Source organism: Talpa occidentalis, unplaced genomic scaffold (assembly GCF_014898055.3).
Source record: "Talpa occidentalis isolate TD23 unplaced genomic scaffold, MPIMG_talOcc4v2.1 talOcc4.11, whole genome shotgun sequence".
Lineage (NCBI taxonomy): Eukaryota > Metazoa > Chordata > Mammalia > Eulipotyphla > Talpidae > Talpa > Talpa occidentalis.
The window spans coordinates 12,244,950-12,266,618 of record NW_023601104.1 but is presented as its reverse complement, the minus strand read 5'-3'; the positions used below and the strand labels follow the sequence as shown (position 1 = coordinate 12,266,618).

Here is a 21,669-nt window from a genome sequence, read left to right as displayed (position 1 = left end):
ATTCCAATCAAAATTTCAATGTCATTCTTCAAAGAAATAGAGTAATTATTGATGGAATTCATATGGAATCACCAAAAACCCCGAATAGCCAAAGCTCTCCTGAAAAAAAAAGAAGGGAATGGAGGCATCACACTCCCAGACTTCAAACTATACTACAAAGCCATAATCATCAAAACTGCATGGTATTGGAACAAGAACAGACATACAGACCAATGGAATCGAATAGAAAATCCAGAAATAAACCCACAGATTTATGGTCAACTAATCTTTGACAAAGGAGCAAAGACTATGCATTGGAGCAAAGAAAGTTTGTTCAATAAATGGTGCTGGGAAAACTGGTCGCTACATGCAAAAGAATGAAGCTTGACCACTACCGCACACCATACACAAAAATCAACTCAAAATGGATTAAAGAACTAGACATAAGACCTGAAACCATAAAATACATAGAAGGAAAGATAGGCGAAACACTACGTGATATTCACATCAAAGACATCTTTACAGACACATCACCCAAAGCAATGATAGTGAAGGCAAAGATAAACAGCTGGGACTACATCAAATTAAAGAGCTTCTGCACAGCAAAATAGACAATAACAAAAACAAAGAGAAACCCCACCAACTGGGAGAACATTTTTGCACACAACACTAATGATAAAGGACTGATCACAAAAATCTGCAAAGAGCTGATGAGACTCAACAACAACAAAGAAAATAATCCAGTCAAAAAATGGGCAGAAGAGCTAAAAAGAAACTTCTCTGAAGAGGAAATGCAAATGGCCAACAGGCATATGAAAAATGTTCAACATCACTTGTAATCAGGGAAATGCAAATCAAAACTACCATGAGATACCATCTTACACCAGTGAGAATGGCACATATTAAAAAAACTAGCAACAACAAATGTTGGCGAGGTTGTGGAGAAAAAGGAACTCTCCTGCACTGTTGGTGGGAGTGCAAACTGGTCCAACCACTATGGAGAGCTGTGTGGAGATTTCTGGACCTATTAAACATAGAACTTCCATATGATCCAGCAATTCCACTCCTAGGTATTTACCCAAAGGACACAGAAACATCAATTCCAAAGAGCACCTGCACCCCTATGTTTATAGCAGCACTGTTTACAATAGCTAAGCTTTGGAAACAACCCAAATGCCCAAAAATAGATGACTGGATCAAGAAGATGTGGTCCATATATACCACGGAATATTACTCAGCATTCAAAAAAGATAAACACATGCAATTTGCAGCAACATGGATGGCGCTGGAAGGGATCATGCTCAGCGAAATAAGCCAGAAAGAAAAGAAAAAGACCGGATGGTCTCACTCATAGCAGGACTCTAGAAAACTTAAATAAGGGACCAGGAAAATGAATAACTATAAGAAAGTGAAAATCAAAATCAACAAAAAACTATGAACCATAGACACTCTGTGGGGCTTAGGGGGTGGGAGGGGAGGGATTGGGTCAAAATAAGGGGGTTGCAATTATATGGGGAATATAAAAATAAAATTTATTATAAAAAAATAAATAAATAAATCTTTTTTTTTTAAAAAACATGTTCTATTTCCTATGAATTGGTAGTTTGCATCTAGAGGCTTTTGATGAAATTCATTTTGTTACTGTTTTTGGCTAGGATACATTGTCTAGATCCTCTGTTCCCCTTAGGGATTGCAATGATAATTTTTCTAATTCTTTTATTCCTTTGAAGTTTCTTAACTGGATTTTTCCTGCAAAATAGATTGTTTGTGCCCCTTGAAATATAGTGATTGTAAAAAGGATAGGGTAAAGGCTTCATTTTTCTTCCCAGTTTTCATAATAATATGTGCCCTTGTGGGACTAGTAAGTTGTTTGCATTTGTTTGCTTTAAGTAACACTATGAACTCATGGATTTTTATATTTTATTTTAGGAGTCATTCTTTCAATGCTCACGTTTTTACAACTTTGACTAGTATAAACCCTTTCAAGTTAGTTCTGTCTTTCGACCTATCTCCTTGCTTTTTCACACAGCAATATATTTTAAACTTACCTTGAACTTTCCCTGAGCCATAACTAGAATCAGTCACCCTATTTCTCCAAGGACTCCTGTTTTGAGAAACAATCAAAACTGCAATGTGAGCACTAGGGCACTAATTACTGTTGACCCAACAAATTTGTCTCAATAGGTTTTAATAAGTACTCGATTTTGCCTGCTTTATTCTCATACACATTTTTCAAATTATTTGCATTGTTTCATTTTTTAAAATACATCTGTGCTCTCTTTTAAATTGAAAGCATCTTAACAGACAGGAATTATGTGCAGATCTTCCTTAACCTCTAATGAGGTTACATCCCAATAAACCCATGGTAAATTAAAAATATTCTAAGTTGAGGGGCCTCCCTGGTGGTGCAAGGGTTAAGACACAACCTATGAAGCTATCCGCAGTTGCTGCACAAGTTTGAGCACCGGCCAGGTGGCTACCAACATGGCACAGCAGACCTCTCCTGATTGCCCGCTGCTCCCCTCAGCAGTGTATTTCAGTCACTCTGCCTGTTCTGTTTCCCACTCTGTCTCTGGTGAATCTTCTCATCCCCCACACCTCAGCCTGTACCCCAGTTCTTGTATGAATAAATAAATAAATCTTTAAAAAAAAATACTCTAAATTGAAAATGGGAACTGCTGCTTACTGCCACTACCCAGTGTCAAGAGACCATAGTACCAATTTCTACTGAATGCATATCCCTTTCACACCACTGTAAGGTAAAAAATCTTAACTTGCACCATCATATAAGTTAGGGACTCTCTGTACATTTAATTTTGATGGTTGTAATAAACTCAGTGGTGAAATGAATAACACAAAGTAGCTTTGTTCATTGATAAGCATACATTTGTAAATGGGAATTGGAGAATAGGATAAGAAGTCATCTATTTCTGGTTATTTTCTTAATAAAATTCATTGAAATTTTTTTTTTTTAATAGAGGCATGTTTTATTTATTTATTTGTTTTGTTTTTTTGTTTGTTTATACATGCACTGGGTAGTCGCGGGGAGGGTGAGAGAATTCACCAGAGCCAGAGCGGGGAGCAGAGCAGGCAGAAGGACCGAAGTACACTGCTGAGGGGAGCAGCGGGCGGCAGGAGAGGTCTGCGCGCCATGTGGGACCCTCCTCTGGTGGCTGGGGAGCAGCCGGGGATCGAACTGGCGCCGCAGAGGCCGCGGGCAGCTTCGCAACCCAGCGCTCAACCGCTGCGCCACGGGGGAGGCCCTCATTGAATTTTTTTGTAAGAAAGGTATACTGAGATTTTAGAGCAATTTACTAAACAGTGCTACTAATGATGATCAAGTTACCTTTGGAATGACTACAATTCATAGCCTCAAAGCTGTATTATCTGGAAATTTTGTTCTTCGTTATAATAAAAGATAGTCTCTCTGATTTTCTAGAAAATGACATATATTTGGTTTAGGTGTTTTTTGGCTTGAATATAATGACTTAATGGCTGAGTTTAATGGCTTGGGAATTCAGAGTATCATAATATTACTGTAATCCATACTGTTTGTCTTTTTATCGAAGGAAGTCTTCTTAGGATCGTTAAAAGTTTTTATTTTGTTTACTTTTCTACCAGTTGGCATATAAATATATACTTAAGCATAAGAAGTTTTTCTTTAAAATTATTCTGTAGATCAGTTTCCTCACTAATACTTTGTGTTCAGTGTTTGTTAAATCCTATCTCTTCCTGTGCTTTTTCAAAGTATCAACTTGAGTAAAACTTTGTTTTTTCTTCTTACATATTACCTTACATGAGACATGAGAAGGTAATTAAAGGATTATTTCATTATTTAAAAGTTTTTGTAGTGATCCTCTAAAAGCAAGTGAGTATCCTATTAGTATCAAGAAGCAATAGAGTAAATACTATAGTTTGGTAGCCAAGAAATTTTATTATTCTCAGTTGAAATAATTGGTCTTGTCTTATCCCATATAAGTGCAGGGGAAAATGACATTTTTATCATAGCCTATAAAGAGGAAGTAATTTTTTTTTTAATTTTAGGGGCCTTTTTTTTTTTACCCTGAAATATTGGTCCTGGATTTTATTTTTGCTTTGTAGGCTGCAGAGCACAAGCTGAGAGTTGGGAAGAAGGGTTACTGTTACAGGAGAGCAACTCCATCTCTTCTGCCTTCCCTCCTTGAAGTCTCCAGCTACTGCTGCAAAGTATGATTACTTCCTTACCCCAGTCATAAGAATATAAGAAATATGTAGTTTCTGGATTAGACCACTGATCTATCCAGTGTAGAAGATTGTGTATGAAAGTTTCTCTGACATTGCTTATCATCATTAATGCTTATCTGTTAAAAGATGTTAGAAGATCTTGTGTGACAACGTAGTAGTAGTACTCTGGGACCCAAGAGATTAGGGATACCCTTACTCCTCATTATATCCTCTAACCTTTTATACACCTATCCTCTGCCTTTTTGTGTTTTCAACCTGTGTATTTTTCCACTTTAAGTAACTCTTTCTTGCCCTTGTTAAGGTTCGTATCTTCCATCAAAGGGTGTTAGGAAATCTCTGAATATTTAACCTGTTGAATATGTCTTTTTAACATTTCATACTTGGAAGACAGCATTATCTGCCAACTTGGGGATTTGTCTAGTCATTCTGTTTGGGTTTAGAAAATTGACACGTAGGAAATAGAGTAGATTTATATTATTTTAATGAACAGAGATTCATTTTCTTGAAAGAATAAAAGATATGCATGAGTGTCTTTTTAAACACAAATGGACATAAATTTATGTTTCATATATCATATATAGAAACAAAGTCTGGAATACAGAACTCAAGAAGCCATAGGGAATGGTTAATTTGGGTATTAGAGGAAAGTAAAGAATCTTTTACTTTTTCCCTTTAGACCTTTTGGTTCTTAAGAAATTAAAAATAATATGCTAACATTTCTTTCATTGTGAAAATGGCAGTTATAACTACCTTCAACATTTATTCTTACTCTTTATCTTTTTTAAATTTCTGTGTGCTTGAAAATCCATGGTAAATGAGTACAATATATTGTAGCATAATGTAATTAGAAAGTTGTTATAAACTTACTTTAAATGATTTGTAATATCTGTGGGGAGATCTGTAACAGTGTGTGAATGTTTACTATATGCTAGATAGAACACTGTTACTAAATGCTAGACTCTGTACTTATTTTAATATCTTGTATCTATTTTAAATGTAGTTTGTGTGTAAGAACTCCATTTTTCTTTTTTTACAACACTTCTTACAGATGTAAATGTTAATAGAAAAATATTTAAAAATCGAACAAAAGAATAAATGAAAAACAAATGTTTGCTTTCTCTTAGCCCTTCACCCTCCTCCAAAGTTAACCATGGTTAACTGGTTTCTTGTGTTTTATTCCTGGAAATATGTGATAAATGTTATAATCTGTCCACACCTATATATATTAATATAGTCCATGATTATATATGTGGGTATGTATGCGTGTTTAAAATCTCCTTCCCTTACTTACCTGACTCCCCTAATAATGTGTGGCTCATTCTCTAAACAACTCTGCAACTTGATGAGACCCCTAGATTTAGATGGTAAGATTCATGCTCCTTGCAATTTTATGTTCTGCAACAGGAATAATCCTTCAAACATAACAGCTGGATAATGTCACTCCCCAGCCTTTGCTCAAAACGCTTCAGGGCTTCCTTTTTCTCAGATAAAGTCCACCACCTTAACATGGCATATAAGACCTTGAATTGACCCTCTGTTCGTCTCTGATCTCTTTCTTTGAAACTGTTGAGTCATTCTGAACTTAATTTCTTAAATAGTTTATGCCCTCTCATCTGTTGTCTGCTTCCTCTGTCTTCATAATTTGGGATAACTTTTATTTTTTCTTCTTTTTAAAACTTTACAACAATTCTAGTTTTTATAAAATTCCACAGGTAAATAAAAATTTAAACAAATAAAGCAAAATACAATTAGGAACTTCACTTTTTTCCTAAGCATATAATATCTAAAATATACATATATACTTAAAAAAATGATCCCACTAGCTTGCTTGTTCCCTTTCCCTCAATAAGATTATTATAGGATTTATTTTTAATTTCTTATGATCAGAGTTATAAAAATAGTTTAAATAATCAGTCAGTTCTACAAAGTTGTTATGAAAACAATAGTCCAGGTTCTGGTTCCAGATAAATGGAGTAAGCACACTTCACCCTGTCTCTTCCACTGAATGCAGCTATAAAACCTGGACAGAATGCTTGGAGTGGCTATTTGAGGACTCTGAAAAGTAAATAGTAGGAGGCAGATTGGGGAAGAAGACCAGAATTCAAAGTACCACTGAAGCGGCGGTGAGTTTACCATTTTTTTCTTCCGGTATGCCCCAGCCTGAACTTAATGTAACCTGAAACTTGAAAGTGGTCATTAACATGGACAGAAAAAGGACCAGGAACATCCTCTAGTTCTGGCTCAAGGAACAGGAAAGGGGTCTCCTAATATTCAGAGAAAATGTGGCAGTCCTACATCTTTCTCTTTTTTTCTTCTTCTTTTTCATTTTCTTGTTCCCCAGGCCTCAAGCCTCAGTGAGGCTATGAGGCCTTAGCCTCATGGAGGTCTGAATCTCAGAGGGAGGGGAACCTTCCTCTCAGATTGGAGGAGCTATGGTTTCAAGAGAATGGGGCAAATCCCATTGCTTTTTTGCTCCCTCTGCTCTTCTGTTGCTTGGCCCTGCTGTGGGCTCAGTCATGAGAAGTATACTGCAGAGTGGTGTTAATGAAGCCTCGGCTTTCTTCTGAGAGGCTGGAAAAGGGGAACCCTAGGCTGCTGAAAGCAGTACAGTGAGGAGCTTGGGAATTAACTGCTTAAAGTTGCTTATGGACTTCTGAGCTGTGTATGCATAAATCTGATCATCCTATACAGCATACATAAACAAGAACTGAATTATGAGATTGACCACCCCCAAGTTCCAGACTGAAAACTGCAGGGGCAGTTATGAAACATATTCAGTATGACTGCAAAGTCATTGCAAACTGAATTAAAATTGGAAATAGAACCCACAGAAGACTGCTCAGAGCTTGAAGTGTTAACCCATCTGGTTCAGTTATTGGCTAAAACACTGACATTCTCAAGGAACTTAAAATAAGACTCAGCCCCTTAACATAATATCCAGAATGCCCAGAGTACAATCTAAAATCACTTACCTTAAAAAATACCCAGAATACTTTCATTCACATGGGAAAATAGAGAACACAGATGCCGAGGCCAGTGCCAAGATCACACAGATGTTAAAATTATCTCAAAGAGACTTTAAATCAGCTCTTTTGATCATGTTCCAGGAATGAACAGGAAGATAGGAAGTCTCAACAAAGAAATAGAAGACATAAAGAAGAACTAACTGGAAATTTTAGAACTGAGAAATAAAGCAATAGAAACGAAAAACTCACTGGATGGGCTCAATAGCAGAGTGGACTTGACAGATAATAAATAAATACACAGAGTCTCAGGGATCTAAGAGATAGTATCACAATATCACAAGGTGAAACATTTATGTCATCAGAGACAGATTGAGAAGAAAACGAATGTGATGCAGCAAAAATATTTGAAGAAATAATGATATATAGGTTGGAGGAAGAAATAAAATTGTTCCTATTTGTATATGACATGATGGTATGGTATATGTAGAAAATCCCAAGGAATTCACAAAAAAAAAATTCCTAAAATGACTTAGCAAGAGATTCAAGGAAACCCAAAAAAGCAATCATTTTTTATTTATTTTAAAGATTTATTTTTTAAATTTATGCATACAAGAACTGGGGTATAGGCCAGAGATGCAGGGAGTGAAAGGATTCACTGGAGACAGAGTGGGAAGCAGAACAGGTGGATTGATTGAAATACGCTGCTGAGGGGAGCAGCGGGTGAGACAGGAGAAGTCTACTGCACCATATGGGTTAGCTCTTCTGGCCGGGGATCAAACTCATGCTGCAGTGGCTAGCAATAACTTGATAGCGCTGAGATATTAACCTATGCGCCACCAGGAAGGCCCCAAAAGCAATCATTTTAATAGACTAGGGTAAGCAGTTGAAAACTGAATTTTAAAATGACCATTTACAGTAGTGCTCCCAAAATGAAATACTTAGGTGTAAAAGTAACAGATCTTTGTGCTGAAAACTATAATATTGTGACTTTAAAAAAAAAATCAAAGATTTAAATAAATGGAGGAACATAGTCATGAATTTTAAGATTCACCATAGTAAAGATTCTCATTCTTCCCAAAATGACCTATAGATTTAACATTAATACCAAATACCAGTCAGCACTGTTTGTGTTTATAGGGAAGCTGATTCTAAGATCTATAGACAAATCAAAGACCTAGAATAGCCAAAACAGTTTTGAAAAAGAGAAATAAATTTTGGAAAAATTAAGCTACATGATTAAAAAAAACAAAAACTAGGTACAAAACTACCATAATAAGACTGTGGAATTGGCAAGGGGATATACATAGAGATCAGTGGAATAGAATAAGACCTCCAAAAGCAGACCCACAGCAATATTACACTACTTTTTACAAAATCATAAAGTCCTCTTAGTAGAGGAAGAACTGTCTTTTCAATAAGTGATGTTGGCTAATCCAGTTGTTCCAACAGTTGGCCAGCCATAATAGATAAAATACCTTGACCTAGACCACCCACATTACCTAAAAATTAATTTAAAAGTTAACATGAATCTAAATGTAAAATATAAAGCTGTAAAACTTTCACAAAAAAAAAAGTGGGAAAAAATCTTTTTGACCTGGATGAAGGCAGTTAGCATGATACCAAAAGCAAGCTTTATAAAAGAAGGTGATACATTGGGTTTCATCAAAATGAAAACTTTGCTGTGACCTGCAAAGAATATGTAAAGAACTCTGAAAACTCAACAGTAAGAAAACAATACAATTAATAACGAAAGGTTGTCAAAGAGTATATGGAGTGGCAAGTCAGTGCATGAAAAGCCATTAGGGGAATGTAAATTAAAATGATGGAGAGTTGTCACTGCCCATCCCTTTGAAATGTTAAACTGTTGACAATACCAAGTGCTGATAAGGATGTGGAACTACTAGAACTCTTACACATTGCTGGTAGGGACACAGAATGATACAATTTCTCTGGGAAAAAAATTGAACATGTACCTACTGTATGTGAATATGAATAGGTATTACCTAGCCATCCTATTCCTAAGCATTTACCATGGAGAAATAAAAATTTATGTTCATACAAAAGCAGATACTTGATATTTATATCACTTTTTGCTCTTAGTTGCCAAAAACATGTCCTTTAAACAGTGATTGGATAAATCAGCTGTGGTATATCCATACGATGGACCACTATTCTGTAATAAAGAAGAATGAACTACTAACACACACAACTACTTTTAATTTCTTTGTCTTAGGGAAATCTCTATAGGAACTTCTTACTCTGTCCCAGTTAGGCCTGACTACTCTCTAGACTCACAACTATCATATAGCGAGTAATATAGATTACTCTATATTCACAACTCTCATAATCTTCCCAGGGATTCTCTTTGCTTCTCTTTTATGTCATATGCTTTATCGAATCTCTTTTTTGTTTATTCTCATTTTAGTGAAACACCCCTCACTTAGCTTACTGAATAAAGGGTGCATGGAAATAATATTTTTGAGACCTATCTTGGGTATCTGAAACTTTTGTTATTTTTTATCCTACCTTCACATGTAAATTATGGCCTAATTGGGTACAGAATTCTGAATTGACGATTTTGTTTAACTAATTTGCCTTGAAATTTTCACTGTAGCAGTTGAGAATTATAATTCTATTATAATTCTTGTTACTTTGGCAACTTGTAAGTTTTTCTTTGCCCCTAATATTGAGCAATTTCATGATGATATACCTTAGTATGGGTGTGTTTTCCTCTAGTATATCAGGTTCTGTCCTTTATTGAAATGCATGATTTGAAGGTTTTTCTTGGGAACTTTTCTTGATGGTGGTTTCAACCCTTGTGTTTTCTCTGTCTTCTATTCTGGACCTCCTGTGATGCAGATATTGGACCTTTCAGAGTGATCTCTACTTTTTAACCTCTTTTCTCCTATGTTTACATATATTTGGTCCTATGCTTTTGTAAAAGATAAGTACCTTTTAAAAGTAGAAGGTGAAATTGTGTTCATTTTATCCACAAAATCCTGGTAGTTTTCAGTTGGCCACTGAAAGAGGGCAGAGAGTCTTGTTAAAGTGATGAAATTGGCTGTGAAAAGTTTGGAAATTTTCTTCTGCCAGTGAATTTTCGTCCTGATGAGCTTACTAGAACCTAAGGAATTGTTAGATGGGCATCTTTGTGAGAAATGATGAGTCTTTGTTCCTTTGTTACTGCCTAAATTATTTCCCCCCAGGGACTTGTTTTAGAGGACATCTCTTCATTTGGTATTAATAACATGTTAACTCAGTCAAGCTCCAAGCTCTGTGATGCATTCTAATCCAATAAATCTATTCCTGTGTAATCTGTTCTTTGTTCTCATAACCTATAGATTTATTTTACACTATCCATATTAATTAGTATTTTATAATAAGTCCATTTTTTTCCAATAAGACTGTAAATTTTATGAGGACAGAAACTAAACCTTTTGTTTTTTCACTTCCCATGTCTTAGATATTTCATGAGTTGCTGTTATTAAATGGTGTGTTTTGTTTTGTTTATTTTGGTGGGAATGAGTAACTTTACAGAGTATTTAGGTAAGAAAGGTAAAACTTGTTTTGTTGTATCCTTAGCAGTTCAGTCATCCAACTTTGCAGAATCCCAATATTTGCTAATTTATACTTGACCAAAATTTGTTTTATGAATTCCAGCTCATTCCTATTAGTGGTTTTGGTACTTTAAATTTTATTAGCAGATGGCTCATTTATTTAAAAAGGAAAATGAGTGATACTCCCTTTTCATTGTTTTATTTGATCAACAAGCCATGTAAAAATTACATTTCTATGGCATTGTTACTCTTACTAATATATAATGCTGTAATACAGACCTACTACAATACCACCCCACAGTCATATTTTTTAGGCTCTTGAATTGAAAGCAAGAATAGTAGCTGACCAAATGACACTGTAAAAACAAAGAGATTTGTTAGGTTATACCATTTAGAGTATAGCATGTCTGTTCCTTTACAAAAAGACTTTGGGCAGTTAGAAGATGTTTGCAAATAACACTTGCTTTAATCTTTTCATATCACAGTTAAAATCTGTATTTAACTGGCAGGGTGCTGCTTGCCATATAATTTGCATATAATTTGCATATAATTGCATATTATTTCATTGTGGGTTTTTTTAAGATTAATATATTTATACTTGACCAAAATTTGTTTTATGAATTTAATTTAATGAATAAAAGAACAGGGGTACAGTCAGAGGTGTGGGAGGGTGAGAGAATTCACCAGAGACAGAGAAGGGAGCAGAACAGGCAGACAGACTGAAGACACTGCTGAGGGAAGCAGCTGGATAGGCAGGAGAGGAGGAGAGGTCTTCTGCGCAATGTGGGTATCTCCCTGGATGGCCAGGAATTGAACCTGCGCTGCAGAGGCTGCGAACAGCTTGACAGTGCATCATTCAACCCGCTGTGCCACCGGGGAGGCCCTGTTTTTTTTTTTTTAAAGATTTATTTATTTATACAAGAACTGGGGTACAGACCAGAATAGATGCTATTTTTATATCCAAAGACTAGTCTTTTTTGAGTAGACATACCACGGATTACTTTGTTTTCAGCTAGGAGCTTGGTGACAGACCACATGAATTCTCTGTTGACTGCTAGGGTAGTTAAGATCTAGGAGAGCAAGAAAAAACCTTGGTGGTAGTATTTTGAGTGGCTGGTAAAGACCTGGTAAAATTTAGGATTCCTTTGTCAATTTTTTTACACATGAGAGACAAAACAAAGTTAAAATTGGTATGCCAATACATTTCCATTATATTTACTTGTGATTGATGGACTCTGACTCCTAGTGAACAGGTACCCCGTTACTGACCTTCTTCTCTAGTTCCATTTGTATTCCTTACTTTTTTGCTCTTACACAGAACTCTTATTTTAATCGTCTTGTTTATCAAGGACTTTGCTAGGTAACTGGCTTGATAATATCTGAAAATTTAATCCTAAGTATTAGTTGGCATTATTACCTTCTACAGGGATATTTAGATACTTAAGAGTTGTGTTTGATTTGAGGAGCTAAGATTGAGGAAGGTAATGTGAACACAAAGTAGAATATTTGAGAGGGAGGATAAAAAAGACATTTCTCATTAGTGTATATCATGAGAATATAGTATATAGAGAATATTATTATTCATGTTAAGGAATTGAAGGAAATGAAGTCTGATAGACAATGTAGAACCAACCTCAAATTCCAGGTTCCCCATTTTACTCTTGTTTCTCTAGGCATTACCATCTGTTGTTTCTTGAATATGCAAATAACATGAAATTAGTATTTTAAGATTATCCTGTGAATAATCTGTGGGTTCTTACATGAGACAGGTTTGGTCTATTCCAGGGAAGTACAATTAGATTTGACAAAATGGAAGATGGAGGGTATGCTAGGTGAACCTGGTCGATAGGTAATAGGTGGTAGTAGTCCACTAGAGTAATCAAAGTCAGGGGAGTGCAGAAGGATGTTTCTAAGAGGTGAAGCACAGGACAAGGCAAGCCTATGCCTGTCATTCCCAGGTGTACTTTTGGCCTATTGGGGGTAGGAAGAGGAGAGTGGAGTGGAGATAGGGCAAATGGTCTTAGCCCTAAAAATCCAGAGTACTGGATTGTTTATCAACCCTTATTTTCCTGTCCTCTTCCTTCCTTCTTAGATACTTGATAGATTTGAATAACTATGCTGACTACAAGGGATCTTGGAGGCTTACAATCAAGTCAGACTAATACAGAAAGAATGAATAATGACATTGCAGAATGATGTTATAAGAAAGTTGTATAAAGCATTTAAAAAGAGAAATATAAAAAAGTTCCTTTGGAACACCAAGAGGGGAACAAGAGGGAACCAGGCAGAAAATTCTGATAACTATCAGAATCAAGGAATTAGGTCAGGTCCAGCCTAACAGCAAGCATAAATGGAAGATAACAGAGTATTGTGGCTGATAGAGGTCCATAAATTTTCTTGATGTGCCTAAGGGAGAGAATAAGGTGGGCTTGGATCTTTAGAATGAGAGTGATGTGGCACCAGGAATATGGAGAGGAAAGATAGAGCGTCAGGGAGCCAGTAATAGCCTTAAATTTTTTGAGAACATAGGTGCAAAGGATTTTTTTTTTTTTCATATTTCTGTTGGCCATTTGCATTTCCTCTTTGGAGAAATGTCTCTTTAGCTCTTCTTGGGCTGCATTTTCTTTAGGCAATTGATTTTGTTTTTACAGAATATCTTTTTTTTTATAATAAATTTTATTTTTATATTCCCCATACAATTTCAACCCCCCCATTTTGACCCAATCCCTCCCCTCCCTCCACCCACCCCCCCAAAGTGTCTCTGGTTCATAGATTTTTGTTGATTTTGATTTTCACTTTCTTATAGTTATTCATTTTCCTGGTCCCTTATTTAAGTTTTCTAGATTCCTGCTATGAGTGAGACCATCCGGTATTTTTCTTTTTCTTTCTGGCTTATTTCGCTGAGCATGATCCCTTCCAGCGCCATCCATGTTGCTGCAAATGGCATGTGTTTATCTTTTTTGAATGCTGAGTAATATTCCATGGTGTATATGTACCACATCTTCTTGATCCAGTCATCTATTTTTGGGCATTTGGGCTGTTTCCAAAGCTTAGCTATTGTAAATAGTGCTGCTATAAACATAGGGGTGCAGGTGTTCTTTGGAATTGATGTTTCTGTGTCCTTTGGGTAAATACCTAGGAGTGGAATTGCTGGATCATATGGAAGCTCTATATTTAGTAGGTCCAGAAATCTCCACACAGCTCTCCATAGTGGTTGGACCAGTTTGCACTCCCACCAACAGTGCAGAAGAGTTCCTTTTTCTCCACACCCTCGCCAACATTTGTTGTTGCTAGTTTTTTTAATATGTGCCATTCTCACTGGTGTAAGATGGTATCTCATGGTAGTTTTGATTTGCATTTCCCTGATTACAAGTGATGTTGAACATTTTTTCATATGCCTGTTGGCCATTTGCATTTCCTCTTCAGAGAAGTTTCTTTTTAGCTCTTCTGCCCATTTTTTGACTGGATTATTTTCTTTGTTGTTGTTGAGTCTCATCAGCTCTTGGTGCAAAGGATTTTAATTCAATGATTAGTGAGATAATGATATCCTAGCCAATGTAGTCAGTGACAGGAATGGACAGAGAGGGGATGGGCAATTCTTAAAAATGAAAACCTAAGTAATCAACAAATAGCTGAAAAAATGCCCAACCTCACTAATAACTAGAGAAATGCCCATTATTGCAAAGCATCATTTTATACCTAGCAAATTGGCAAAGATAGAAGTCTGACAATGCCAAGTATTGGTAAGAATAGAAAAATGGGAACTTCTTCATGTCCCAATAACATAGGTAATAAAGTGGGACAATAGGCCTCTTTGTATTTATCATACTTTCTGTATTTGTTATTATTGTCAGAGTGTGTTTTAAAAAAATATTACTTGATTTAATTCTTACCACAAATTCCCCTCATTTTATAGTTAGAAAATTGAGCCCAAGAGAGGTTAAAGAATTTGTCACAAAAATAGTAAAAGAGGAGTCAGGAGTTTAGCTTAGCTTTCTCTGATTACAAAAGTAGTGCTCCCAATCACTACACTTCAGTGATATTAATAATAGGGAACATATATTGAGCACTTACTATGTACCAGGAAGTATATTAAGTATTAGACATACCTTACTTAGTTGATTTCACCTGTGCAACAATTCTTGCTGTAAGTGCTTATGTTATTCCTCATGTGGCTTGTAAAGATTAAGTAAAGAAGCTGGTAAGCAGAAAAGTGACTTAGTTACTTTTTAATTTTTTGTAATGAGGTGTTGGTTTATATCGATGTTTCGATGTTTCTTATTTTGTGAATATAGGTTTTACAATATAACAACCTAATAGTGTTATTACTGTAGTGCGCCTACCACCAAAGCACTGGTAGTCCACTACCATAGTCCATTGTGCTCCCTCCACACTTTGTTCTCGCCCTCTCCCCCCACCTATTCTTCAGTGCTATAGTCAGCTTTCAAGGGTTAGCTTTTTAAATTTGGCTTTATCTGGCCCTTTATTTGGTTTCTCTGTATTTGAAAAATAGGTATTAAACTCATGTTTCTGGCACATGAACTTTTCCTTCATGTTGAAATGGAAAGATTTAGAGGTATAATGGACTTTAGTTTTCTTTTCAAAACACAGCCAGATCATGTGACTTTCATGCTCGAAAACCTTTGAACTCTTCCTGTCCCCCACCATTTAATAATAAGTCAAATCTGAATTTCTCTATTTGGCATATAGGACTTTAGCCTTCTTTTCTTGTCTCAGTATGCTTCCCACTTAAGCCCACCTTTTAACCCTTACATGGTCCTCTAGCTTATCAGTTCTGGAAATCATCTTTCATTTATGCTTGGATCCTTCATACTTTATGGTTCTTCTCTTGGAATGTTCTTCTCATCTTATACATTTAAAATCTAGTGAATTAACTCTAATGTAAAGTCTCATAAACAAAAAGTTCAAATCTGTGTAGTGTCCATATCAATTTGTTTATTAATACTGAGATTATCATGTTGTATTACATTTTTTTGTTCAAATATCTAGACTATGAACTCCTCGACAGCATGAATCTTACTTGATTTATCTTGTATTCCTAGTATCTAGTTTAGTAGTTGGCATATAATAGGTCTTCCTGTCTGTGTTTTGTCACAGTCTTTATTTCCTTTTTAGTTTTATTGTTACTTGACTAAAAATCTGTTTCAGTTATTTCTAACATAATGATTAAGAGCATTGGTTTGGGAATCAAATTCCTCCATCATCTTCTAACTGGGATCTTGGACAAAGTGCTTAGCCTTACTAAGCCTCCATTTCCACATCTGAAAAATATTTATGTTATTAAGATGGGATGGCTGAACGCATCAGAAGTACTTAATATAATGCTTGGCACAATGTGCTTTCATCTTAAGCTTGTTTTATTAGCTGTTATAATTTCTATTAATTTGTTTATCACAAATGCTGATTGTGTTACTATTGGTCAGATATTGTGCTAGGTACCAGAGCAAAATAGATACAGTCCCTGTACTCATGGAGTGATCTCTGTTACTACTAGTAATTTAAAAGTTACTTTAATAACTACTCCTAGTTGTGAATACTTGCTGTTCTATTTAAATTGTAATTTTCTCCATTCTTCCAAAAATTTGTACATATTTATTGAATAACTTTATTAAGTAGTTTCATTAATTGTATACTATATATTTAAAATACAAGAGCAGTAGTAAACTTACCACAAAATAAGGTATAAGAAGTTGTTAAACTCTTATCTAAAGCAATGAAGAGATATTGGTAAATCCTAGAACATTTCCTGCTGACTTTGTGTATTGGTTCTCCAATAAAGGTCTATGGTATGATTTGTGTTGTTATTATTTTTAAGTAATGTAGTTTTAGTGTCAAGAAATAAATAGTATTTTGGTATAACTTATCATAAAGATTTTTTTTAAGATTTATTTATTTATGCATACAATAACTGGGGTGCAGGCCAGAGGTGCGGGGGAATAGGAAGGTAGACTCGAAGAATGGGTAGTAAGAGGAAATCCTTTTTAATGACTTTTTATTGTTTCTATGAAACTGAGAAGAGTAAGTTACTAATTAACCATTATTCCATACTTTAATTCCTAGTACAATTTACTAGATAACATAGTTTTGCAAACATGTAAAATATGCAAAGTGAGAAACATGCATTCTTCATTCACATTGTTACTGTTTCCATTGCACCTATTCTTACTAGTTAGAACCCCTTTCTCTCACAGAAATGAGAGAACAATGTGATAACCCAAATATAAAAGTTATGGATTTATTAACTAAAGTAAGTCTGGACTGTCTTTACATTTTAATTCAGTCAGTGGACAAATTCTTTTTTTAATGTTGCAATATATTTCTCATAAGTCTACCAAATCTTGCTCGTCTGCATTTTGGTCTGTCACTCTTTCTCACTTTACAGGCAAGTTTTTGCATTTATTGTCATGTTCTATGACAGGGTTTCTTTGCCCCCTTCCAAAGTCACATCCTAATTTTTTCTTTAATAAACATTTCTCAGCCTGTCTGTGTCTTTTGTCACTGGCCTTCTCCACCTTAAAATGCTCTCCAGTTTCTGTGATGTACCTTTCTTACATTATCTGTCTGCCTCTCACTCTAGTCCTCTGTTTCCTTCATGGGCTCTCTTATTTTTGCTCATGCTTTAAATGTTTCATTTTTTCAAATTCTAGTCTTAGGTTTCTTTTGTTCCTTATTCTTTTCCTTGGCAATCTTCCATCAATGTTTATGGTTCCATCTACCTTACATGAGCTAGTGGTTCCCCAGTGTATTTCTGTAACTCAGCTTTTTCGTCTCAGTACTAGGCCTGTCATTACAATTGTCTACTGAATTTAGCTGATTGTCTTCACACTCAACTTTCTGATATCCCTTAAAATCTATACAACCCGGGCCTCCCTGGTGGCGCAGAGGTTGAGCGCTGGGTTGCGAAGCTGCCTGCAGCCTCGATCCCCAGCCACTGGGAGGCTCCCACATGGCTCGCAGACCTCTCCTGCCGCCCACTGCTCCCCTCAGCAGTGTACTTTGATCCTTCTGCTTGTTCTGCTCTCTGCTCTGGCTCTGGTGAATTCTCTCACCCTCCCCGCGCTTCTGACTGTACCCAGTGCTTGTATAAATAAATAAATAAATGAATGAATAAATAAATCTTTAAAAAAAATTATACAACCCATATATTCTTTTATTTTGGTACAACTTTTCATATAATTGTAGCAATTTTTCAAAAAAGATTTATTTATGCATCCAAGAACTGGGGTATGTATAGGCCAGAGGTGTTGGGGGGTAAGAGAACTCACCAGGGACAGAGTGGGGAACAGAACAGGCAGATTGACTGAAATACACTGCTGAGGGGAGCAGCAGGCGAGACAGGAGCGGTCTGCTGTGCCATGTGGGTTAGCTCCCTGGCCAGGGCAGTGACTGAGACTTAAACCTTGCCCCAGCAGGGAGGCCGTAATTGTACCAATTTTTAATAAAAAGCTACATCTTTAGTATCTCTCTGATCCTATTTTTTTCTGTCTTTACTATTTCAAATTCAAACCCTTATTTTCTTATCTTGGGATATTTTAACTGTCTGTAGAGTGTCCTTTCTGCTGCCAGAATTGACCTCTGTAGTCTATCCTCATTGTCACCACTGTGATGTTCTAAAATTCAGTGTTCTATGTGTGTTTTTCCATATCTTAAAAATATTTTAGCTGTTTATTAACTCTCCACCAGTAATTTTCAAATTATCAGCCCATGGCCTGTCTGCTTTCGGATCATTTAAAGAACTTTTGGAAAACTCATATCCTCTTCTTCCCCTACAGAGTCTGCATCAAAATAGTTTAGGAATCTTTAAAAAGTTTCCCAGATGATTTTGTAATCTAGGTTGGAAAACATTAACTTACACATGTGGTTTAGATTCCTTCTTATGGAGTCCAAGACTCTTTAGGATCTGGTGCATGCCTACATCTGTAGCACCATCTCCTGCTTTCTATCCCTTCATTTACTTTGCTCTAGCCTAAATCCCTCTTGGCCCTGGAATCCACCAGGTTTGGTTCATTCTTAGGATCTTTGCTTCTTTTAAATAAAGGCTTCGAAGGATCTTATCTGTTCCCCTTTTGCATCTCTGCATTCTAGCCAGCTTTTCCTTGGATTTCATGCTTGAAACTCAGGTTGAAAAAGCACTGACCTAATACAAATCATTGAGGCCCAGAAAGATTAAGTAACTACCCAAAGTCATATAATAGTGAATGGAAGGCTATAGTTAAAATTCAGGGTTTATACTCTTAAAATAGTCCTTATTTATTACTCTTCCGTACTTGCATATGTATAATGTCTGGTTGATGTGAAGTGACCTCTTACTTTTTGCCTTCTGACGTAAGTTACAATTCATTTATTCTCTTTGTCTACTCATTCAATAAATATTTATTTGACTACACAAGGAACAGTGCAGGGTCTGGGGTGAGGTAGGTAGAAAATTGAATAATGCAGATCTTCTATCTTTAAGGTTCTTAAGACAGGCTATTTATATTTAATCCTACAAAAGTTGCTAATACTTTACAAGAGAATCCATAGTATAACCTTTTCCATTGTTTTCTTTTTATCTAGGGAAAGACCATGTTTGTAGATTTATTGGCTGTGGAAGGAATGATCGATTCAACTATGTGGTCATGCAGTTGCAGGTAGGTTACTTTGAAAGTGTATCTTAACATTTTTTAGTTTTGATCAAAGTACTTACAGTAGCTTAGATGAAACCTAAAATGTTATTTTTATTCAAATGACTGTAATTAGGTATTTTGATCAAAGTAAAAATCAAGATAAAGTTTCCCATTGTCAGCTTCCCCATGTGTTTTCTCATCCATGTGTCTCTTTTCAAGTATGTCTATGTGCTTTGACTGCACATGTCTCTTCCACATTCCCTAAGTGTCTGCTGCAAGTACAAAGCCAAGAAGTAAGCATGCCCTCCCTCACATGTCTCCCTTCCTGTGTCTCCTTCCATGTGTTCTATAGTTTCACCTCACCACTAAGCTCTGCCCTTCAACTAAGTGGGGCAGGGAACCTGAAACGTCCTTCTTTTATGGAGATTCCTCTGTAATACTTATATCTTGCTTCTCACTGGTGTTTCTGATTTCTTTAAAAACTCCTAACTTGATTCTTTTCCTCATGGCAATTCAGTTATATGTATCTGCTTTAAGAAATTTAAGGAATAGGGCCTACCCGGTGGCGCAGTGGTTGAGCTCTGGGTTGCATAGCTGCCCGCAGCCTCTGCAGTGCCAGTTCGATCCCCGGCCACTGGGCGAGGGTCCCACATGGTGTGCAGACCTCTCCTGCCGCCCGCTGCTCCCCTCAGCAGTGTACTTCATAAGTCTGTCTGTTCTGCTCCCCGCTCTGGTTCTGGTGAATTCTCTCACCCTCCCGCACTTCTGACTGTGCCCAGTCCTTGTATAAATAAATAAATAAATCTTTAAAAAAAAAAAGAAAGAAATTTAAGGAATAGGGCCTCTCTGGTGGCCTAGGGATTAAGTCTCAGTGCTATCACTGTTAATGCCTGAGTCCAGTCCCCTGCCAGGGGGATAACCCCCATATAGCTCAGCAGACCATTTCTGTCTTGCCTGCTGCTCCCCTTAGCAGTGTATTTCAGTGAATTCACCTGTTCTGCTCCCCACTCTGTCTCTGGTGAATCTTCTCACTCCCTGCATCTCTGGCGTACACCCCAGTTCTTCTACACATAAAAAACAAACAAAAAAAAACCTACTTAAAAAAAAATTTAAGGAATAATCCTATTTCTGTTGGAAAAAATCTAGCTATTTACCATTACAATGGATTTTTACTTACTGGATTCAGAACAAAACCAAAAAAGACAAAACCCAAAAATTATCTTCAAACAGTTGTACTCATTTCTTTCCTATGTTCTGCTGGCAGAACTCCTATAAGTCTCATTTAATGACCTATCACCTTTAAGGTTTTACATGAACATCCTTAGTATAGCCAGAGGGTGCTGTTTTGTGATAAGTATATCACTTAGGGAAGGGCAAAAAATATTTTTAATCCTATAACCAGTACAGATATTCAAGTGCTTAACATTAGAGCTGCCATATTTTTTTTTAACTTTTTATTATTATGGGAAATGTTGAACATACATGGAAGCAGAAAAAATATAATGAACACCTATGCAATGTGTGACCAATCTTGTTCCATATGTATTCTGCTTCTGTTACTGACCAGATCATTTCTTTTACCCATTCAACACTTAAACAAGGCCAGGTTCATTGGCCAAAGAATGGAAAATTAGGTAGGGGCTTGTATGGGCGTGGGGTAGAGATGATACTAAAGAGGGAAAGAGACTAGTGGATGTGTGTCAGCAGTATTTCAGAGAAAGAGTTGGGAGTTTCCAGGAAATGCATTCACATACCATTCCTCCGCCAACCCCCAAGTTTGGTGTTCTCCAGATCTGTCCTGGTATCTGGTGGATATGCTTTTTTTATATTTGCTGTGTTAATGGGAGCGTGCTTAACCCCTTCTGCTTCTCACTCAGTCTCCCCTGGTTTTCTGTGTTTTCGTCTGCAAGGAAAGATAAGCAGAGCAAGGGTGAACAACTTCTGCAAGAAAAGATAAACAAGAACAGAGCAAGAAGGGAGAAGTTAGGCCAGTTACTCTTTTCCTGTCCCTCCCCACTTTGTTTGAAAGCAAATCCTAGACATATTTTACCTATCTATATTTCTAAAAGCTGATGACTTTTTTCCCCCTTTATAGCCACATTAACAATTATAATTACTGAATATCATCAAATATGAATTTGATTCAGGTTTCCTTGATCATACATACCTCTTTTTTATTTTTTTACTTGGTTTTCTTGAATCTTGTTTAAAATTAGGTTCATACATTGCATTTGGTGGCTATATCTCTTGAGCCCCCCCCCTTTTTAAGATTTATTTTTATACAAGAACTGGGGTACAGGCCTGATGTGTGGGAAG

General features: G+C 36.3%; 1 protein-coding gene and 1 long non-coding RNA gene across 2 annotated transcripts in view; both read left to right on the top strand.

Annotated features, from left to right (window-relative positions):
* Positions 1–21,669, top strand: part of TTBK2 (tau tubulin kinase 2) — a 140,236-nt gene that overhangs the window by 41,263 nt on the left and 77,304 nt on the right. Inside the window, exon 4 of the mRNA XM_037502317.2 lies at positions 19,304–19,377. Within this exon, the coding sequence (XP_037358214.1) occupies positions 19,304–19,377 (74 nt within the window). The remainder of the gene's footprint in view (positions 1–19,303; positions 19,378–21,669) is intronic.
* On the top strand, positions 4,075–7,803 carry LOC129146784 (uncharacterized). Its single transcript, XR_008553994.1, has 3 exons — positions 4,075–4,185; positions 6,215–6,326; positions 7,311–7,803. It is a non-coding gene; the product is annotated as an uncharacterized LOC129146784 (long non-coding RNA).